General features: G+C 43.2%; 3 protein-coding genes across 7 annotated transcripts in view; 1 reads left to right on the forward strand and 2 right to left on the reverse strand.

The window, feature by feature from the left end:
* On the forward strand, positions 1-9,843 carry LOC139413687 (ectonucleoside triphosphate diphosphohydrolase 8). 2 transcript variants are annotated; one of them, XM_071161354.1, is made up of 10 exons: positions 1-192; positions 1,111-1,266; positions 1,721-1,838; positions 2,286-2,436; positions 2,863-3,022; positions 3,757-3,987; positions 4,568-4,834; positions 4,972-5,082; positions 5,931-6,062; positions 9,275-9,843. In XM_071161354.1, exons 2-10 carry the CDS (start codon positions 1,138-1,140, stop codon positions 9,461-9,463), a joined length of 1,488 nt encoding a protein of 495 aa, XP_071017455.1. In that variant the 5' UTR covers positions 1-192; positions 1,111-1,137; the 3' UTR covers positions 9,464-9,843. The 2 variants fall into 2 exon arrangements, with proteins under 2 accessions (XP_071017455.1, XP_071017457.1); XM_071161356.1 differs by having other exon boundaries at positions 47-89.
* Positions 9,230-18,998, reverse strand: LOC139413686 (uncharacterized). 4 transcript variants are annotated; one of them, XM_071161352.1, is made up of 9 exons: positions 12,207-18,998; positions 11,732-11,852; positions 11,370-11,504; positions 11,135-11,216; positions 10,861-10,975; positions 10,621-10,725; positions 10,343-10,419; positions 10,092-10,190; positions 9,230-9,450 (listed from the first exon to the last, which is right to left on the reverse strand). In XM_071161352.1, exons 1-8 carry the CDS (start codon positions 18,831-18,833, stop codon positions 10,097-10,099), a joined length of 7,356 nt encoding a protein of 2,451 aa, XP_071017453.1. In that variant the 5' UTR covers positions 18,834-18,998; the 3' UTR covers positions 9,230-9,450; positions 10,092-10,096. The 4 variants fall into 4 exon arrangements, 3 of the variants coding, with proteins under 3 accessions (XP_071017453.1, XP_071017452.1, XP_071017454.1); XR_011634822.1 differs by lacking the exon at positions 10,343-10,419; XM_071161351.1 differs by lacking the exon at positions 9,230-9,450 and having other exon boundaries at positions 9,674-10,190.
* The window catches only part of LOC139412662 (uncharacterized), a 10,021-nt gene continuing 9,838 nt past the window's right edge, over positions 18,931-19,113 (reverse strand). Inside the window, exon 3 of the mRNA XM_071159327.1 lies at positions 18,931-19,028. Within this exon, the coding sequence (XP_071015428.1) occupies positions 18,931-19,028 (98 nt within the window). The remainder of the gene's footprint in view (positions 19,029-19,113) is intronic.

Raw genomic sequence — 19,113 nt, forward strand, 5'->3', positions numbered from 1 at the left:
AGAGAGAGGGTGAGTGAGAGAGACAGAGAGAGTGCGTAAGTGATAGTCAGTGAGAGCACAAGAGAAAGGGGGAGAACGCCTATACTCTGGTCAGTGTAAGATCTTGCAAAACATTTATAAGGTAACGCATCTGTTTCAAATTTGACCTGGGGGTCAGAGAGAAGAGATCACAGAGAAGAAACTTCTGTGACGGTAAGTCCAGTTGTTTTGACCATGTTGGACCATGGACGATCAAGTGGAAAACTCCTGTCGTCATCTCATGTTTTAATAGAAGAGTTCAGGGGCTTTCTCTGTTAATGGTTGACTACTAGTCAGTCACTGCTCCTATTTGTCTTTCATGGTTATTTCAAAGGCAGCATTATCTGTTCAATACGTTAGGCAAAATTCTCTCATGTTAACATCTTTATAAAACTATACTGTTAAGCGATATGTACATTTTGGATGAACAGACAGCATTTTAAGATCACATAATGTACAATAGTCTTTGTCAGTTCTTTACACCTTTGGAGCAGAGGAGACAGTGGCATAGGAGACAAGTGGCATAAATACATTAAACTCACAATTGCTTTGGTAAAATCTGAATCAGAATATATATATATATTGTCCTTGCCAACTCTGTAACGAGCCTGATAAGAATCTGATAAAATAAAGCAGATACATCAGATAAGATATACATTATTTTGGGATAGACTGTGTACATTGTGCCTATTTATAGAAACTAGTACTGTTATAATGTTATAAATAATGTTATATTTATGAATGAAGATCGATGACAATGTAATATTTCACACTGATGGCATGAAAAAAAACTCCAGTGTAATTTGTTTTTATAATCAAAGGATTGATTTTAGAGAGACAGTTGATTAGTTCTCAACAAATTTGCCATGTGTGTGTATGTTTGTCCGGGAGAGTGGGCTTACGTGTGTTTGGAATGAAGATGTCCCTGGTAAAACAGATCTCTTTCGCGATGGTGCCATAAAAACAAGACCAAAGTGTAATTTACTCTGTGTGTGTGTGTGTGTGTGTGTGTGTGTGTGTGTGTGTGTGTGTGTGTGTGTGTGTGTGTGTGTGTGTGTGTGTGTGTCTGTGTGTGTGTGTGTGTGTGTCCAGGAGAGTGGGCTTACAGGTGTGTTTGGAATGAAGATGTCAATGGGGAAACAGGTTGCGCTGGCTGCAGTGGTGGTAGTGATGGGATGCGTGGGCATCATCGCTCTAATCCTCACATTAGTTCAGCACCACTTGGTGGATCTCCCCCATCGCATGCAGGTGATGAAGAAAAACTGTTACCTGGGTTGTAACTACAGTAATTGGGGAATATTCACTCTGGGAACTCAACCATGTAAAATCCTAAAATCCACCTTAAAAATCGACGTTTTTCATGTTGAAATCATTTGACTTTGGGAACGCCGTTCCAACGCGTTCCCTCCTAATTCCACCCTTGACCCGTTTGGATATCACATTTCCTTCATCATTTCCCAGACATCAATGTGACTTCACAAAGCACATACCTCACAGGTTGCAACAGGGCCCCTGTCAAGCTCCCAATATGGGACAATATTCAACAATAAAATGGGAAAGGAGGTACTCAAAAATTTCCCAACATTAATATGGGACGTTATCAAAAATGTATATTCATTAGATTGTCCCAGTAAGGACGAAGTACTCTTAGTTTCTCTCTCTCTGTTGGTATTTGACTTATTTGTCTCTGTGTGTCCTTCAGTATGGGATGGTGTTCGATGCTGGATCCACACACACTTCTCTCTACATGTACCGTTGGCCTGGCAACAAAGAAAACAACACTGGGGTGGTGTCACAGATGCTGGTCTGTGATGTTGACGGTCAGTGCTGAGTGCTGTCAGTGAAACATTATTACTACTCTATTATTTGATCTCTTAGGGGTGAATACTAACTTCTACGTAAGGCGAATCTTCACTTAGTCATGCAATGACGTTAAGGTTTAAAAATTCCAGTAACTTTGCCAAAATTCCCAGGTTTTGGAATGTAGAGGGAATAAGGTGCAGGGGCAGACTCCAACCTGGAGTTCCTCATCTGGGATTTTGGGAAAGTTACCGGAATTTGTCAATCAAAATTGATGTCAATGGGAGAGTAGTTAGGATTTGCCCCTAGAAGGTAGAAGTTAGAATATGCCCTTAAGTCATCTTACACCTATTTTCATGGCAGCTTGATCGCAAGGGCCAAGACAAATCACCCAGTACCACCCAGTAATGGTTGTCACATAAAAAATATACCATTGACTCACACCCCTGTCCCCTGCTTGTCCGTAGGAGATGGCATCTCTAGCTATGCCAAGGACCCACCTGGTGCAGGGCTCAGTCTGAGGAAGTGCCTGGAAAGTGCACTGGCAGCCGTCCCTGCAAACCAGCAGAGGGAAACTCCTGTGTACCTTGGTGCTACCGCTGGCATGCGACTCTTGCAGTAAGTCAAGACTGCGCGGTGTTATCTTGATAGGTGTAATCATTTTCCTTTACCTCATCCCAATACTACGACTTTATGAATGAATGTGCAAGGAAAACCTCCCACTAATCTGTGGTGACTACACTCTAAGAATAAAAAGGTGCTATCTAGAACCTATAACGGTTCTTCGGCTGTCCCCATAGGAGACCCTTTTTGAAGAACCATTTTGGTTCCAGGAAGATCCCTTTTGGGTTCCATGTAAAACCCTTTCCACAGAGGGCTCTACCTGGAACCACAAAGCTTTTGGAATGTATTTAACCTCCTGTACATTATGACTGGGTGATGTATGCTCTTTCAGGCTGCAGAACTTGGTTTTAATAATAAAGTAGCATTTATGAAATCTACTTTCATTGTCCGGTAAGTGGTTGAATATTTTCCTCTCCTCAGGCTACAGAATCACACCCAGTCTTATCAGGTGTTGGAGCAGGTAACCAAGGTGATCCAGGGGTATCCCTTTGACTTCCGGGGGGCACGGATCCTATCTGGGATGGAGGAAGGGGCTTACGGATGGATCACCATCAACTATCTACAAGAGAGCTTCATCAAGGTGTGTATGAGAGGTATTGACATGTTGAATGCACCAAGCTGTCTGTCTAAACTACTTGCACATAGCTTGGCCACCCATACATAGCCCACAAGACATGCCACAAGAGGTCTCTTCACAGTCCCCAAGTACAGAACAGACTATGGGAGGCACACAGTACCACATAGAGCCATGACTACATGGAACTCTATTCCACATCAAGTAACTGACACAAACAGTAAAATTTGATTTAAAAAACAGATTAAAAAAACACCTTATGGAACAGCAGGGACTGTGAAGGAACACAAGCATTGGCACAGACACATGCATACACACTCACACACGATAACATACGCACTATACATACACATGGATTTAGTACTGTAGATATGTGGTAGTGGTGGAGTAGGGGCCTTAGGGCACACAGTGTGTTGTGAAATCTGTGACTGTATTGTAATGTTTTTAACATTAACATTAAACTGCCTTAATTTCGCTGGACCCCAGGAAGAGTAGCTGCTGCTTTGGCTAATGGGGATCAATAAAAAATATGAATACAAATATAGGGAACGCGCACACGCACCCACACACACACTCCCGAATGGTGTCAACCTTGTTTAGGCAAAATTAACAGAGGTTTGTGGATGAACAGTAGTAGTACCATTTATAAGCACTGTAAAAGCTTGTTATAATGGTGAATTGCAGGTCTTTGCAGTTTAACATTATAGCTAACATACAGTATTTGTACTTCTCCTGAGCAGCACACCTTTGAGGGAGAATGGGTGAGCCCTAAAGGAAGGAAGATCTGGGGCGCCCTGGACATGGGAGGTTCTTCTTCCCAGATATCCTTTACCCCCAGCCAGCCTGTACAGGACCCTGCCTCCGCCCTGGGACCCAAGCTCTATGGTTACCAATATGAGGTGTACACACACAGCTACCTGTGCTATGGCAAGGAACAGGCCATGAGGAAGCTACGGGTTCATCTACTGAAGGTACTGTGAGTAGTTGTCTGGTCACCTGTTAGATATGACTCAAAGAAATTGCAGAATGGTTTTGGGTACTGTAAAAATGCCAGGTAAACTTCCCCTACATGTCGATATAAAACCAGTTTTCAGGAATAGAAACGTGTAAACAGGCAGTAGTGTTTTGGCCTTACCCAGGCCTTCTTTAAAGCTAAGATCTGCATAAGTTGAAACAGCGCCACTGGATGCCTCAGGTGCATTTATTATTGTTTTTAGATGTAAAAAAATTGTAACTGGTCAGAGGAGCATCCTGCATCGTGGTAAAAATAATCATAGTACATACTCTGCTGTTTTATTGCACGTGCAATGGTGTCCGAGGGGGAAAAACAATGTTCGTTGTTTAAAGTAGCCACTTTGTTGTTATCGCAAACAGACGTGGCAGTTTCACCGCTATGGATTCCAGCTTTAAAGCACATCATAAATATCTTTGGGCCAATCTAATTACCCAAAATCTGTTTGACTGAATGCTTCTCAGTTGAGTCAGAATCATTTTATGGCTGTTTAAAGGGCTGTTTTTCTTTTGATTCAAGCAAACTTCCTCCTCTCTTAGATGAGTGGGTCTACCCGCCCTGTCAAGCACCCCTGCTACCACCTGGGCTACAACCTAACCCTGACTCTGGGTGACCTCTATGACTCCCCCTGCGTTGCCAGACCCGTGACCTTTGACCCGGCCTCAGAGGTCACCTTCACAGGGACCAGTGAGCCACTGCGGTGTCTCAACCAGATGAAGAACATCATGAACCTGACTGACTGCTCCCTGGCTCCTGACTGTGGCTTCAACGGGGTATACCAGCCCCCAGTCAGTGGCGACTTCTTTGTGAGTGTTCATCCTATATCTACGCAAAGCCCACTCAACTGGCACTCCAGGCAGGCTCAATCAAACACTCCAATTTGAAACATGTCTGAACTTTGTACAGTATATATTGTCACCATCATACTGTTCCTTCTCCCTAGGCTTTCTCAACATACTATTACACCTTTGACTTCCTTGGTCTGGCTCCTCAGTCCTCTCTGGCTCAGGCTACCACAACTATAGACACATTCTGTAAAAGGACCTGGGACTCGGTGAGATATAGAGACCTCTGCTGACCTTCCACATTACCAGTACACTTCCTAAAACCGAGCGGCATCTCGTTGTTGTTGGCAATCAAGCCTACTAATGTTGTGTCATCACAACGGTGGTGACAGAGAATATTAAGGTAGCCTGTAGTTAGAACATTTGAGAGGGCCCATCTCTGCAAGCAAAAAAGCCTTGTAATTTAAATACTGCATAATGGCACAGCATTTCATAAACTTGAATAGATCTAAAACAAGTGTCATTTATATTTACAATGCATTTATCCAAACAGATTAATAATTTACCTACTGTAGCTCTTATCAAGTTGTAAATTACAGTGCATGGAGAATGGTTTTATTTATATCTGAAAAATTAATTTGATGCTTTTTCCACTTGGGACCGGTAGGTAGACTTTCCTCACACGTAAAGGTGGTGGAACTATTAGGGAAATAAGTCAAGGTCAGAATACAGCATATCTGTCTACACACCTTCATTTATTTAATCGCCACCCCCAACAAATAGGGGGTAAATAGCATGCTATTCTCACGCTTAAGTTCAAGGTCAGAATACACATAGAGAGAAAAGTGCATAAAAAGGGAATTATGTTCCATTTACGCCACTGATGAAGACAGCTTGTCTGTTGAAACGTTGGTTATTAGGTTATTCAATTATTGCATCTGAGCTCCTAGAGTGTGTGGTTCTCCTTTTCTTTTCCATATGTTTTCCTCCGCAAGCCAGCACCTCACCTAAACAGGTGTGCGTTTCTTTCACGTCCATGTACACCACTTACCTCGGGTCAGAATCGGCCCCAATGTTACTACAACTTTGTTTGTGATAATATCAATTATTTTGGCAGCTCAAGACAGAGTATAGTGAAAAGGACAAGTACCTTCGTGATTACTGTGCCTCAGCAAACTACATAATGACAGTACTACTAGACGGCTACAAGTTCAACCAGACCTGGGGAAATATATACTTCCAGAGACAGGTGTGTGCTTAACTATGCACTTATGTATTGACATATGTAAAACATCAACATCCAATATGAAAGATTTTGCTTCAGGACACAGAATGAAAGACATTTTACCACAGAAATCATGAAAAAAGGAATGTTCTTGTATGGCAGTCAATGTGAATAGCTGTGCTGCCTTAATGAAGCTGTGTGTCTATCATATAAAGTCGTGGGCAAAAGTTTTGAGAATGACACAAATATGAATTTAAGTCTGCTGCCTCAGTTTGCATGATGGCAATTTGCATATACTCCAGAATGTTATGAAGAGTGATCAGATGAATTGCAATTAATTACAAAGTCCCTCTTTGCCATGCAAACGAACTGAATTCCCCCAAAATATTTCCACTGCATTTCAGCCCTGCCACAAAAGGACCAGCTGACATCATGTCAGTGATTCTCTCGTTAACACAGGTGTGAGTGTTGACAAGGACAGGGCTGGAGATCACTCTGTCATGCTGATTGAGTTCGAATAACAGACTGCAAGCTTCAAAAGGAGGGTGGTGCTTGGAATCATTGTTCTTCCTCTGTCAACCATGGTTACCTGCAAGGAAACACGTGCCGTCATCATTTCTTTGCACAAAAAGGGCTTCACCGGCAAGGATATTGCTGCCAGTAAGATTGCACCTAAATCGACCATTTATCGGATCATCAAGAACTTCAAGGAGAGCGGTTCAATTGTTGTGAAGAAGGCTTCAGGGCGCCCAACCCAAAGTTGATTCAGCTGCGGGATTGAGGCACCACCAGTACAGAGCTTGCTCAGGAATGGCAGCAGGCAGGTGTGACTGCATCTGCACGCACAGTGAAGCGAATACTTTTGGAGGATGGCCTCGTGTTAAGAAGAGCAGCAAAGAAGCCACTTCTCTCCAGGATAAACATCAGGGACAGACTGATATTCTGCAAAAGGTACAGGGATTGGACTGATGAGGACTGGGGTAAAGTCATTTTCTCTGATGAATCCCCTTTCCGATTGTTTGGGGCATCCGTAAAAAAGCTTGTCCAGAGAAGACAAGGTGAGCACTACCATCAGTCCTTAGTCATGCCAACAGTAAAGCATCCTGAGACCATTAATGTGTGGGGTTGCTTCTCAGCCAAGGGAGTGGGCTCACTCACAATTTTGCCTAAGAACACAGCCATGAATATTGAATGGTAACAACACATCCTCAGAGAGCAACTTCTCCCAACCATCCAGGAACAGTTTGATGACGAACAATGCCTTTTCCAGCATGATGGAGCACCTTGCCATAAGGCAAAAGTGATAACTAAGTGGCTCGGGGAACAAAACATTGATATTTTGGGTCCATGGCCAGGAAACTCCCCAGACCTTAATCCCATTGAGAACTTGTGGTCAATCCTCAAGAGGCGGATGGACGAACAAAAACCCACAAATTCTGACAAACTCCAAGCATTCATTATGCAAGAATGGGCTGCCATCAGTTGGGATGTGGCCCAGAAATTAATTGACAGCGTGCCAGGGCGTATTGCAGAGGTCTTGAAAAAGAAGGGTCAACACTGCAAATATTGACTCTTTGCATCAACTTCATGTAATTGTCAATACAAGCCTTTGACACTTATGCAATGCTTATAATTATACTTCAGTATTCCATAGTAACATCTGACAAAAATATCTAAAGACACTGAAGCAGCAAACTTTGTGGAAATGAATATTTGTGTCATTCTCAAAACTTTTAGCCACGACTGTACATGCATATAAACTGAGCAAAAAAATAAACGTCCTCTCACTGTCAACTGCGTTTATTTTCAGCAAACTTAACACGTGTAAATATTTGTATGAACATAACAAGATTCAACAACTGAGACATAAACTGAACAAGTTCCACAGACATGTGACAAACAGAAATGGAATAATGTGTCCCTGAACAAAAGGGGGGGTTAAAATAGTAACAGTCAGTATCTGGTGTGGCCACCATCTGCATTAAGTACTGCAGTGCATCTCCTCCTCATGGACTGCACCAGATTTGCCAGTTCTTGCTGTGAGATGTTACCCCACTCTTCCACCAAGGCACATGCAAGTTCCCGGTCATTTCTGGGAGGAATGGCCCTAGCCCTCACCCTCCGATCCAACAGGTCCCAGACGTGCTCAATGAGATTGAGATCCGGGCTCTTCACTGACCATGGCAGAACACTGACATTCCTGTCTTGCAGGAAATCACGCACAGAACGAGCAGTATGGCTGGTGGCATTGTCATGCTGGAGGGTCATGTCAGGATGAGCCTCCAGGAAGGGTACCACATGAGGGAGGATGTCTTCCCTGTAATGCACAGTGTTGAGATTGCCTGCAATGACAACAAGATCAGTCCGATGATGCTGTGACACACCGCCCCAGACCATGACGGACCCTCCACCTCTATATCGATCCCGCTCCAGAGTACAGGCCTCGGTGTAACGCTCATTCCTTCTATGATAAACGTGAATCCGACCATCACCGCTGTTGAGACAAAACCATGACTCTTCAGAGAAGAGCACTTTTTTCCAGTCCTGTCTGGTCCAGCAACGTTGGGTTTGTGCCCATAGGCGACGTTGTTGCCGGTGATGTCTGGTGAGGACCTGCCTTACAACGGGCCTACAAGTCCTCAGTCCAGCCTCTCTCGGCCTATTGCAGACAGTCTGAGCACTGATGGAGGGATTGTGCATTCCTGGTGAAACTCGGGCAGTTGTTGTTGCCATCCTGTACCTGTCCCGCAGGTGTGATGTTCGGATGTACCGTTCCTGTGCAGGTGTTGTTACACGTGGTCTGCCACCGCGAGGACGATCAGCTGTCCGTCCTGTTTCCCCGTAGCGCTATCTTAGGCGTCTCACAGTATGGACATTGCAATTTATTGCCCTGGCCACATCTGCAGTCCTCATGCCTCCTTGCAGCATGCCTAAGGCATGTTCATGCAAATGGGCAGGGACCCTGGGAGTCAGTAGAAAGACCTCTTTAGTGTCCTAAGTTTTCATAACTGTGACCTTAATTGCCTACCGTCTGTTAGTGTCTTAACGACCATTCCACAGGTGCATGTTTATTACTTGTTTCTGGTTCATTGAACAAGCAGTGTTTAAACCCTTTACAATAACGATCTGTGAAGTTATTTGGAATTTTACAAATGATCTTTGAAACACAGGGTCCTGAAAAAGGGACGTTTCTTTTTTGCTGAGTTTATGTTTATATATACATCACTGTCTATCAGGTGGCAGATACAGACATCAACTGGACGCTGGGCTACATGTTGAACCTGACCAACCTGATCCCTTCAGAGCGCCCCATGGTGGTGACAGGTGTGCAGCATGGCCAGTGGGCAGCAGAAGTCTTCTTCATAGCATTTGCTGTGTTCCTCAGCCTGTTGGTGCTAGCCATACTGTTGCTCTGGAACCCATGAAGCAACACAACAATCGATGCAATCACACTCTGAACGTCTCTGACTTCTAGTCTCTTCTAGTCCATACAGATTAGGTACAATGTGATAATAGCAGTGAGTCAATAAGATCGACGGATCGGACGAGCGTGGCAGCTCCTGGAACTCACAGTAATAGTTAAAGAAATAATTTGTAATATTTTCTGTCAATATGACTGGAATTATGGAGGCAATTGAATGTATTATGTATTTATTAGGCTTGTATAAACTGCATAGGTGGATGTTTTCAAGCAAAAAGAAACCCAATAATAAATTGTAATATGACACTATCTACTGTAAATAAATAATGTTGCTATGAATATATATCTCTTCATAATCTAATAAATATATTTTTCCCCCACAAACAGTGTTTGAAAGAAGTAGAAAAGGGAGAATCATCTCAAGCGTTACATTACTACCACTACAGTATATGCTTTGGCATGCACTGACAAATGTTTTTACCATTTACATCTGCTATATTACATATAGAACATTTAGAAATAAAAATACTATCATAAGGGGCTATAGGGCACAAATGCATGTGTGTGTGCGTACGTGCGTACGTGCGTGCGTGTATGTGCTGCAGATTATGACATGTACCAATCTTCTCCACCATGATCAGCAGCAGCCTGATTTCTTCATTGGCGGTTCTTTCTGCAACACCAAGCTTCCCTCTTCTTGTCTTGTCTGCTCACCCAGCTGCTTTAGCATCCTTGAAGCAACAACACACCAAATCAATGTTTGAATATTCACAGAACAGAGTCCTCTTCCCCTTGCAGATAATGACAATACGCAGCCAAATCCAAACAACACAAACAAACAATAGCTTTTACTGTACTTGGAAGACCTGTCGGCATGTCTTACCTTGCCAGAGTTTCCATAGACAGAGTCACATTGTCACCTGTTGCAGCACTACACTCCATAAAGAGCATGTCGTACCCCTTTAAGAGTGAGGGCAAGTATCATCAATACAAGTATTATTTGTATTTATTATGAATGATCTCAATCCTGCTTTGCTACCACTGTCAATTTCAGCACCAGCTACAGAAGTGTAAAATAATCATTTATATCACATCACCTGTAAATCCTACTGTCCAGTCGCCCACATTCTGGCTGTTAAAGTTACAGTAACGTCAACATACCTTTGCAAGGTTCTCCCCTTCATGAGTCTGAACCTCTCGATCTAGTTCAGCACAATCAGTCTTGTTCCCAAGGAGTATAACGATGACATCATCTGGAGCCCCCTCCTACAAAATACAAAAGGTTATGACAGTACAATAGATACCAGTGGAAGAACTGTGAATCCTGCAAACAATTTTTTGTGTTGTTACATAGTTGTTCTTTGATTATAATATTAAAGGCATGATTTAAATGCCCCCTACCTGAATGCAATTGACCCAGTAGCATATGTCACAGAAGCTCTGAGAGGAAGTGATGTCATACATCAGCATTAGACCCTGGGCTTTGTGGAACACTTGTCTGGTGATGCTGTGGAATCTGGGGAGTAGAGTGTAACAATAGTATAACATGTAGGTAATTATATACTAACAAATAAAACACACACATGGAGGGTTCAAATTAGGACAGAGGAACAGATTCTGTATCGATGCATTACATATAGTGAACAATTGTGATGAACTTAGGTTAGAGACCCACCTTTCCTGACCTGCAGTATCCCATAACTGTAGAGTCACTGGGCTGCCATCCACTGTCACAGACTGTATACAGGTATCAATACCTGCTCAGATGATAAGCACACAAACAAACAAACATGAAACCAGACATGAATGAGTAATATGAATAATGTACAGTAATACAATGGTGTGTTCATTTCTTCGCATGACATGAAAGGGCATGATGCCAAACATACAACACGGATGATGATACTCACCAATGGTTGCATCGTGGTGCCGACAGAACTCTCCACTTTGGAAACGCCTCATGAAGGAGGTTTTGCCCACACTGCTGTTTCCAACCATCACCACGTTGTAGGGGTTTGAACTAGAGCCAGAGCTTCCGAAGGTACCTGGAGGGGGATCAAAGATACTGGTCTATTACAGTTGATATCACTTCTCTTGATCTCACTCAAACCTAACTTGACTTATTCCTTTGGCTACAAGTGGAGAGCAAAGGGCCTCAACAGTGCATATCCAGCAGTTAATTCCAGGTGATTCCTGCCTGGTGGGCTTACTTACTCAAGACTAACCTTTCCATCCCACTTGTACATCATCACTGTTGCTATTCGATACTTACCCGGTGGCTTCTCCACACGCTCTGCCTTTTCTTGACCTCTTTTATTCCCAGGGCCTGGCTGTGGAGCTGGAGCCACTGGTTCAGACCCTTTTCCACTCAAAACCGTGCTTGAGGCAACCACCTTAGACAAATAGAAAACATAATCTCCCACAACGGACAGTATCTGATCATCTCTTCAAAATGAAATGTGAAATATCGTTGTGTGTTCAAAATTCTATATACTGTCTGGTATACACACTATGTAAAACATTTAAACGTAACAAATCAGATGTTTAACATATATTGAAATGTTAGGGCCGAATTCAGACTTACAGTATATGAACAATTTCAGTTGTGACATCACTGCAGCTCTTTATCATAAAATGTTGAATACTCAAATATCCTCAAGTACTCAGCCGCGGGATGTTTGTACACGTCAAGAATGCTATGAGTTCAATAAAATAAGTGAAGCCATTTGTAAGGAAAGCCAAAGTACCTCTATGAGTATTGTCTCCTTCTCTGTGCTCTGTATCTCCTGTTGGTCCTCCAGACTGACAGCTTCAGCCCTGCGCTCCTCTTGAAATCTTTCCAAAACAGCATTGACTTCTGGATTTCCAATGGTTTCCGCTCTGACCTCTGCCTCTGTTATATTTTCTCCTGTCTCCTGCTTCTCATCCTCTGCGTGGAGTCCTCCCTGTGTCTGATGAGTAAAGCCCATCTTTCTTCTCTTCCCTGTAGCTTTGGATTCACCAACATCCTCGTGAGATTGGGAACTCAGAGACAGAGATGATTTCGAAGGAAGACTGGGGCTATTACTTTGTGTTAACAGAACTTGTTCCATGTCTGCTGTTTGGGTATGTTGAATAGCAGAGATGTGAGGGTCGATACAAACCATGTCACTTGACTCTTGGGCCTCTACTGTAAGAGCAGCTGTGTCAGTTTGGCTGCTCTCGCTCTCCATGACTGTATTCACTTCAACTTCTATCTCCTCCACCTCTCTAACTTTTTCTGTTGAAATCAGTGTGTCATCAGTCAAGTGGGACTCAAGATTAGGAACATCAGGGTTGTGAAGAGTTTCCCAAATCTCAGAGAAATCTGATTGACGTAGAAGCATGAGTTTTGCTGTCATTGAATGATTTATAATTGATTGGCTCTCACTTTCTATATTGTCAGCCTCTATGTTTCTTCCCTCTTGATTTGAAGTACTGAATGAACAGCTGAGGTCAGTCAGGACAGTCTCCTCATTTCTCTCTTCTCCTTCATTCTTCTCATTACCAGCTCCATCCTTAGATTCCATCAACATTTCAAACTCCATGCAAGAACCTTCCACTGCATCCGTGTTTTCTCTCTTGTCTTCTATCTCTGTGCTTTCTATTTCCACTTCTTGTTTCTCCTCTGTGTCCTCATCTTCTCTTTGTACACCTCTAGGATGCCTACGAGTCGACCCCATCTTTCTCCTCCTGCTCGGAGAAGGACTCTGATTGGAGTTGATGTTTGCTGCGTTATCACCTTGGTCCTGAACACTCTGCAGTAAGAGTGAATTGGGAAAAGAGTTATGGCTTTCATCCGAGTATGGAGTTTGGTTGAGTTGACTAGCAGAGATATTGGGATCAGTGCTCAAAGCCTCATCTGTTTGGCAGGGCTCTGTTGTGAGAGTTCTATCATCATATGTAATTTGGCTACTGACACTCACTTCATTTACAAGCGGCACATGATCACTCATTTCCTCCTCGCTGAGTAACATGACCTCTGATGTGTCCAGTCCCCCTGTGGTATTGGGGTCAGTATTTGCACCACACTCATTTCCCTGAATACTCTGCGGTAATAATGGTTTGAGAAAGGGGTTAGTGATTTCCATACATGGAGTTTGGATGAGTTGACTAGGAGAGATTTTGGGATCAGTGCTGAAAGTGTCATCTGACTCTAGTGTAAGAGCACAATCATATGCTATTTGGCTGCACTTGATCACTTCAGAATTATTCACAAGCAGTGTGTAATCACTAACTTCTTCCTCCCTGAGTAAAGTGACTCCTGATTGGTCCAGTCCAACACTGAAGGGCTCTATTGGGTCAACATTGTGGGCCATGCTTGCTTCATTGTTGCTCTCAGTTTCTGTATTGACAGAGTCTACAGTGAATATGTTGCCTTTCTCTTGGTTATATAATTGATCTGCAATACCAAATGAATCGATGTATTGATCAAAAGGGGTGGGTTCAATCAGACGTTCTTCTTCCATTCCTTTCTTCTCCTCATCTGCTCCATGCTCTGGTTCCAATAACATCAGAGACTCTTCCGATATTTCAACACCAGATCCTTCCACTGTTCCCATGTCCCTTTCCAACCCCCTTCCTGTCTCTCCTATGTTTTCTGTGTCTTCCTCTGTTTGGAAATTCTCCTTTTCCATCTGCTCTCCTTCTTTCTCGTCTACACTGGCACTATCTTTAAGCTCCATAGATATTTCAAACTCAGTCTCTTCGATGCCAAACATTTCTTCTTTTCCCAATATGACCTCTTCTCCCTCATCATAAAGGTAACGATATCTACGCATCTTACTCTCTCCATGTTCTTCCTCCTCATGTCTACCTCTAGGATTCCTGCGAGTTGAACCCATCTTTCTTCTCCTGGATTCTGATTGAGCACTTTTGTCATGACCCAAAGAGCTGTCTGAGGGGGTTGATTGTAAAAAGCAGGTCATATCCTCACTTTGTTCAGGTTCAATGCTTTCTACATGGTCTGGTTGTCTAAAATGAGTTATATTTGCCATTACTATGTTTTCCTCAACTGTCAGATCAACAAAGTTCTCATCTTCATCTCTTTGGTGCAACGTTTCCTGATTGCCTGGACCAGTAGAGTTAATATCATCTTGCAATTCTGACTCATTTACAACAGGTTCAAGTTTCTCTTCACCTTCTCCACTTTGGAGGATTATTGTGTTATTGAATGACTCAAACTCTTCTGTGTTGGTTAAAGTGTCTGACTCAAGGGATTGATCTAATGACTGTCTAGAGCTGAGAAATGTGGGGGACTCCACCTCGGCATGCTCACTTTCCTGCCTCCTCTCTTCCTCTTTCTTCAACTCCTCTGTTATGGGTTCAGCAGCGAATCCATGAACAACTTGCAACGCAAGGTCTAGGGGCAGATGCAAGAGTGATTCGGTTCCAAGAGTATCTTGAAGCAATTCACTGCTATAACTAACTACAGCTTCACTACTAGGTTCAATATCCTCACCAACTTCCTCTTTCCATCTGTCATCCGGTTTGTCGAGTGTGTTAGAAGCAAACAAAAGACACTCAGTGTCCGTTTCACTTTCCTTTTTACCCAGGAGCTCTTCTGTGTTGCTGTAGGACCAGGATTCCACAACTGCAATGGATGCCTGAAGTTGTAGGGATTTTTCTGTGTCTCCAGTTTTGGCTTCTTGTTTCTCCCCAAAGTCTATCTCTGCTTGTTTACCTTTATTCCGACGAGTAGAACCCCTTTTCCTTCTCTTCTTTGCAGTGTCAGGTGATTCCAGCAGATATGGGTTTTCAGTTTGAGGCAGATTTATTTCTGTGAGGTCATTTAATGAGGGATTATTGTCTTCCAGGTATTGTGATGTTATATATGGCTCTATACAAACCATGTCACATGACTCTTGGGCCTCTACTGTAAGAGCTGCTGTGTCAGAGGGAGTTTGGTTGCTCTCGCTCTCTGCTACTATTTTCACTTCTACTTCTATCTCCTCCGCCTCTCTAACTTTTTCTGTATGTTCTACAAGCTCAGACCTTTCGATGCCAGATTCTCCTTCTACTACTATGTTGACCTCTCCCTCCACTACTATGATCGCTGGGTCTCCCATCGCCTGCTCCTCTGTCACTTTTTCTAGAAGTTCCTCAAGCTCTACAAGCTCAGTCTTTTCTATGCTAGAATCCATTTCTGCTGTTTTAATGACATCACCCACCTCTCCTATAACATCTGTGTCTTCTCCTTTCTCCTCCTCCTGTCCCTCCTCTCTTCTCTCCTCTCCTTTTCTACCTGGATGAGACTTGCTGCGAGTGGAACCAATCTTCCTTTTCCTCCCTGGAGTGTAGGATTCTACCTCTGCTGTTTCCTCTGACCCAAGAGAACTCTGCAGTGAGGGTGGATCTGGAGGGGAGTCAGTGTTTCCTCTTGATTCATCAAGTGTTTCCTCCAATGATGTTCCTTTGTGTTGCAAACCAGTGATGGCAGGATTTGAGTTCAGTGTGTCATCGGTCAGGTAGGAGTCATATGACTCTATAGTAGGAACATCAGGGTAAGTGTTGTGAAGAGTTTGACTAATCGGAGTCAACTCTACTTCACGTAGAAGCAAGAGTTTTGTTGCCATTGATTCCTTTATAATTGATTGGCTCTCACTTTCTATATTGTCAGCCTCTATGTTTCTTCCCTCTTGATTTGAAGTACTGAATGAACAGCTGAGGTCAGTCAGGACAGTCTCCTCATTTCTCTCTGCTCCTTCATTCTTCTCATTACCAGCTCCATCCTTAGATTCCATCAACATTTCAAACTCCATGCAAGAACCTTCCACTGCATCCGTGTTTTCTCTCTTGTCTTCTATCTCTGTGCTTTCTATTTCCACTTCTTGTTTCTCCTCTGTGTCCTCCTCTTCTCTTTGTACAACTCTAGGATGCCTACGAGTCGACCCCATCTTTCTCCTCCTGCTCGGAGAAGGACTCTGATTGGAGTTGATGTTTGCTGCATTATCACCTTGGTCCTGAACACTCTGCAGTAAGAGTGAATTGGGAAAAGAGTTATGGCTTTCATCCGAGTATGGAGTTTGGTTGAGTTGACTAGCAGAGATATTGGGATCAGTGCTCAAAGCCTCATCTGTTTGGCAGGGCTCTGTTGTGAGAGTTCTATCATCATATGTAATTTGGCTACTGACACTCACTTCATTTACAAGCGGCACATGATCACTCATTTCCTCCTCGCTGAGTAACATGACCTCTGATGTGTCCAGTCCCCCTGTGGTATTGGGGTCAGTATTTGCACCACCCTCATTTCCCTGAATACTCTGCAGTAATAATGGTTTGAGAAAGGGGTTAGTGATTTCCATACATGGAGTTTGGATGAGTTGACTAGGAGAGATTTTGGGATCAGTGCTGAAAGTGTCATCTGACTCTAGTGTAAGAGCACAATCATATGCTATTTGGCTGCACTTGATCACTTCAGAATTATTCACAAGCAGTGTGTAATCACTAACTTCTTCCTCCCTGAGTAAAGTGACTCCTGATTGGTCCAGTCCAACACTGAAGGGCTCTATTGGGTCAACATTGTGGGCCATGCTTGCTTCATTGTTGCTCTCAGTTTCTGTATTGACAGAGTCTACAGTGAATATGTTGCCTTTCTCTTGGTTATATAATTGATCTGCAATACCAAATGAATCGATGTATTGATCAAAAGGGGTGGGTTCAATCAGACGTTCTTCTTCCATTCCTTTCTTCTCCTCATCTGCTCCATGCTCTGGTTCCAATAACATCAGAGACTCTTCCGATATTTCAACACCAGATCCTTCCACTGTTCCCATGTCCCTTTCCAACCCCCTTCCTGTCTCTCCTATGTTTTCTGTGTCTTCCTCTGTTTGGAAATTCTCCTTTTCCATCTGCTCTCCTTCTTTCTCGTCTACACTGGCACTATCTTTAGGCTCCATAGATATTTCAAACTCAGTCTCTTCGATGCCAAACATTTCTTCTTTTCCCAATATGACCTCTTCTCCCTCATCATAAAGGTAACGATATCTACGCATCTTACTCTCTCCATGTTCTTCCTCCTCATGTCTACCTCTAGGATTCCTGCGAGTTGAACCCATCTTTCTTCTCCTGGATTCTGATTGAGCACTTTTGTCATGACCCAAAGAGCTGTCTGAGGGGGTTGATTGTAAAAAGCAGGTCATATCCTCACTTTGTTCAGGTTCAATGCTTTCTACATGGTCTGGTTGTCTAAAAGGAGTTATATTTGCTATTACTATGTTTTCATCAACTATCAGATCAACAAAGTTCTCATCTTCATCTCTTTGGTGCAACGTTTCCTGATTGCCTGGACCAGTAGAGTTAATATCATCTTGCAATTCTGACTCATTTACAACAGGTTCAAGTTTCTCTTCACCTTCTCCACTTTGGAGGATTATTGTGTTATTGAATGACTCAAACTCTTCTGTGTTGGTTAAAGTGTCTGACTCAAGGGATTGATCTAATGACTGTCTAGAGCTGAGAAATGTGGGGGACTCCACCTCGGCATGCTCACTTTCCTGCCTCCTCTCTTCCTCTTTCTTCAACTCCTCTGTTATGGGTTCAGCAGCGAATCCATGAACAACTTGCAACGCAAGGTCTAGGGGCAGATGCAAGAGTGATTCGGTTCCAAGAGTATCTTGAAGCAATTCACTGCTATAACTAACTACAGCTTCACTACTAGGTTCAATATCCTCACCAACTTCCTCTTTCCATCTGTCATCCGGTTTGTCGAGTGTGTTAGAAGCAAACAAAAGACACTCAGTGTCCGTTTCACTTTCCTTTTTACCCAGGAGCTCTTCTGTGTTGCTGTAGGACCAGGATTCCACAACTGCAATGGATGCCTGAAGTTGTAGGGATTTTTCTGTGTCTCCAGTTTTGGCTTCTTGTTTCTCCCCAAAGTCTATCTCTGCTTGTTTACCTTTATTCCGACGAGTAGAACCCCTTTTCCTTCTCTTCTTTGCAGTGTCAGGTGATTCCAGCAGATATGGGTTTTCAGTTTGAGGCAGATTTATTTCTGTGAGGTCATTTAATGAGGGATTATTGTCTTCCAGGTATTGTGATGTTATATATGGCTCTATACAAACCATGTCACATGACTCTTGGGCCTCTACTGTAAGAGCTGCTGTGTCAGAGGGAGTTTGGTTGCTCTCGCTCTCTGCTACTATTTTCACTTCTACTTCTATCTCCTCCGCCTCTCTAACTTTTTCTGTATGTTCTACAAGCTCAGACCTTTCGATGCCAGATTCTCCTTCTACTACTATGTTGACCTCTCCCTCCACTACTATGATCGCTGGGTCTCCCATCGCCTGCTCCTCTGTCACTTTTTCTAGAAGTTCCTCAAGCTCTACAAGCTCAGTCTTTTCTATGCTAGAATCCATTTCTGCTGTTTTAATGACATCTCCCACCTCTCCTATAACATCTGTGTCTTCTCCTTTCTCCTCCTCCTGTCCCTCCTCTCTTCTCTCCTCTCCTTTTCTACCTGGATGAGACTTGCTGCGAGTGGAACCAATCTTCCTTTTCCTCCCTGGAGTGTAGGATTCTACCTCTGCTGTTTCCTGTGACCCAAGAGAACTCTGCAGTGAGGGTGGATCTGGAGGGGAGTCAGTGTTTCCTCTTGATTCATCAAGTGTTTCCTCCAATGATGTTCCTTTGTGTTGC

This window comes from Oncorhynchus clarkii, chromosome 7 (assembly GCF_045791955.1).
Source record: "Oncorhynchus clarkii lewisi isolate Uvic-CL-2024 chromosome 7, UVic_Ocla_1.0, whole genome shotgun sequence".
Taxonomy (NCBI): domain Eukaryota; kingdom Metazoa; phylum Chordata; class Actinopteri; order Salmoniformes; family Salmonidae; genus Oncorhynchus; species Oncorhynchus clarkii.

Excerpts from the sequence above, each read along its gene's own strand:
- LOC139413686 (XM_071161352.1), bottom strand. The coding sequence starts at position 18,833 with ATGGATTCTAGCATAGAAAAGACTGAGCTTGTAGAGCTTGAGGAACTT. Across the intron at positions 10,726-10,860 it reads ACTGGGTCAATTGCATTCAG|GAGGGGGCTCCAGATGATGT; the intron begins GTAGGGGGCATT and ends TGTATTTTGTAG. Across the intron at positions 10,191-10,342 it reads TCTATGGAAACTCTGGCAAG|GATGCTAAAGCAGCTGGGTG; the intron begins GTAAGACATGCC and ends TGTTGCTTCAAG.
- LOC139413687 (XM_071161354.1), top strand. The coding sequence starts at position 1,138 with ATGAAGATGTCAATGGGGAAACAGGTTGCGCTGGCTGCAGTGGTGGTA. Across the intron at positions 1,267-1,720 it reads ATCTCCCCCATCGCATGCAG|TATGGGATGGTGTTCGATGC; the intron begins GTGATGAAGAAA and ends TGTGTCCTTCAG. Across the intron at positions 4,835-4,971 it reads CAGTCAGTGGCGACTTCTTT|GCTTTCTCAACATACTATTA; the intron begins GTGAGTGTTCAT and ends CCTTCTCCCTAG.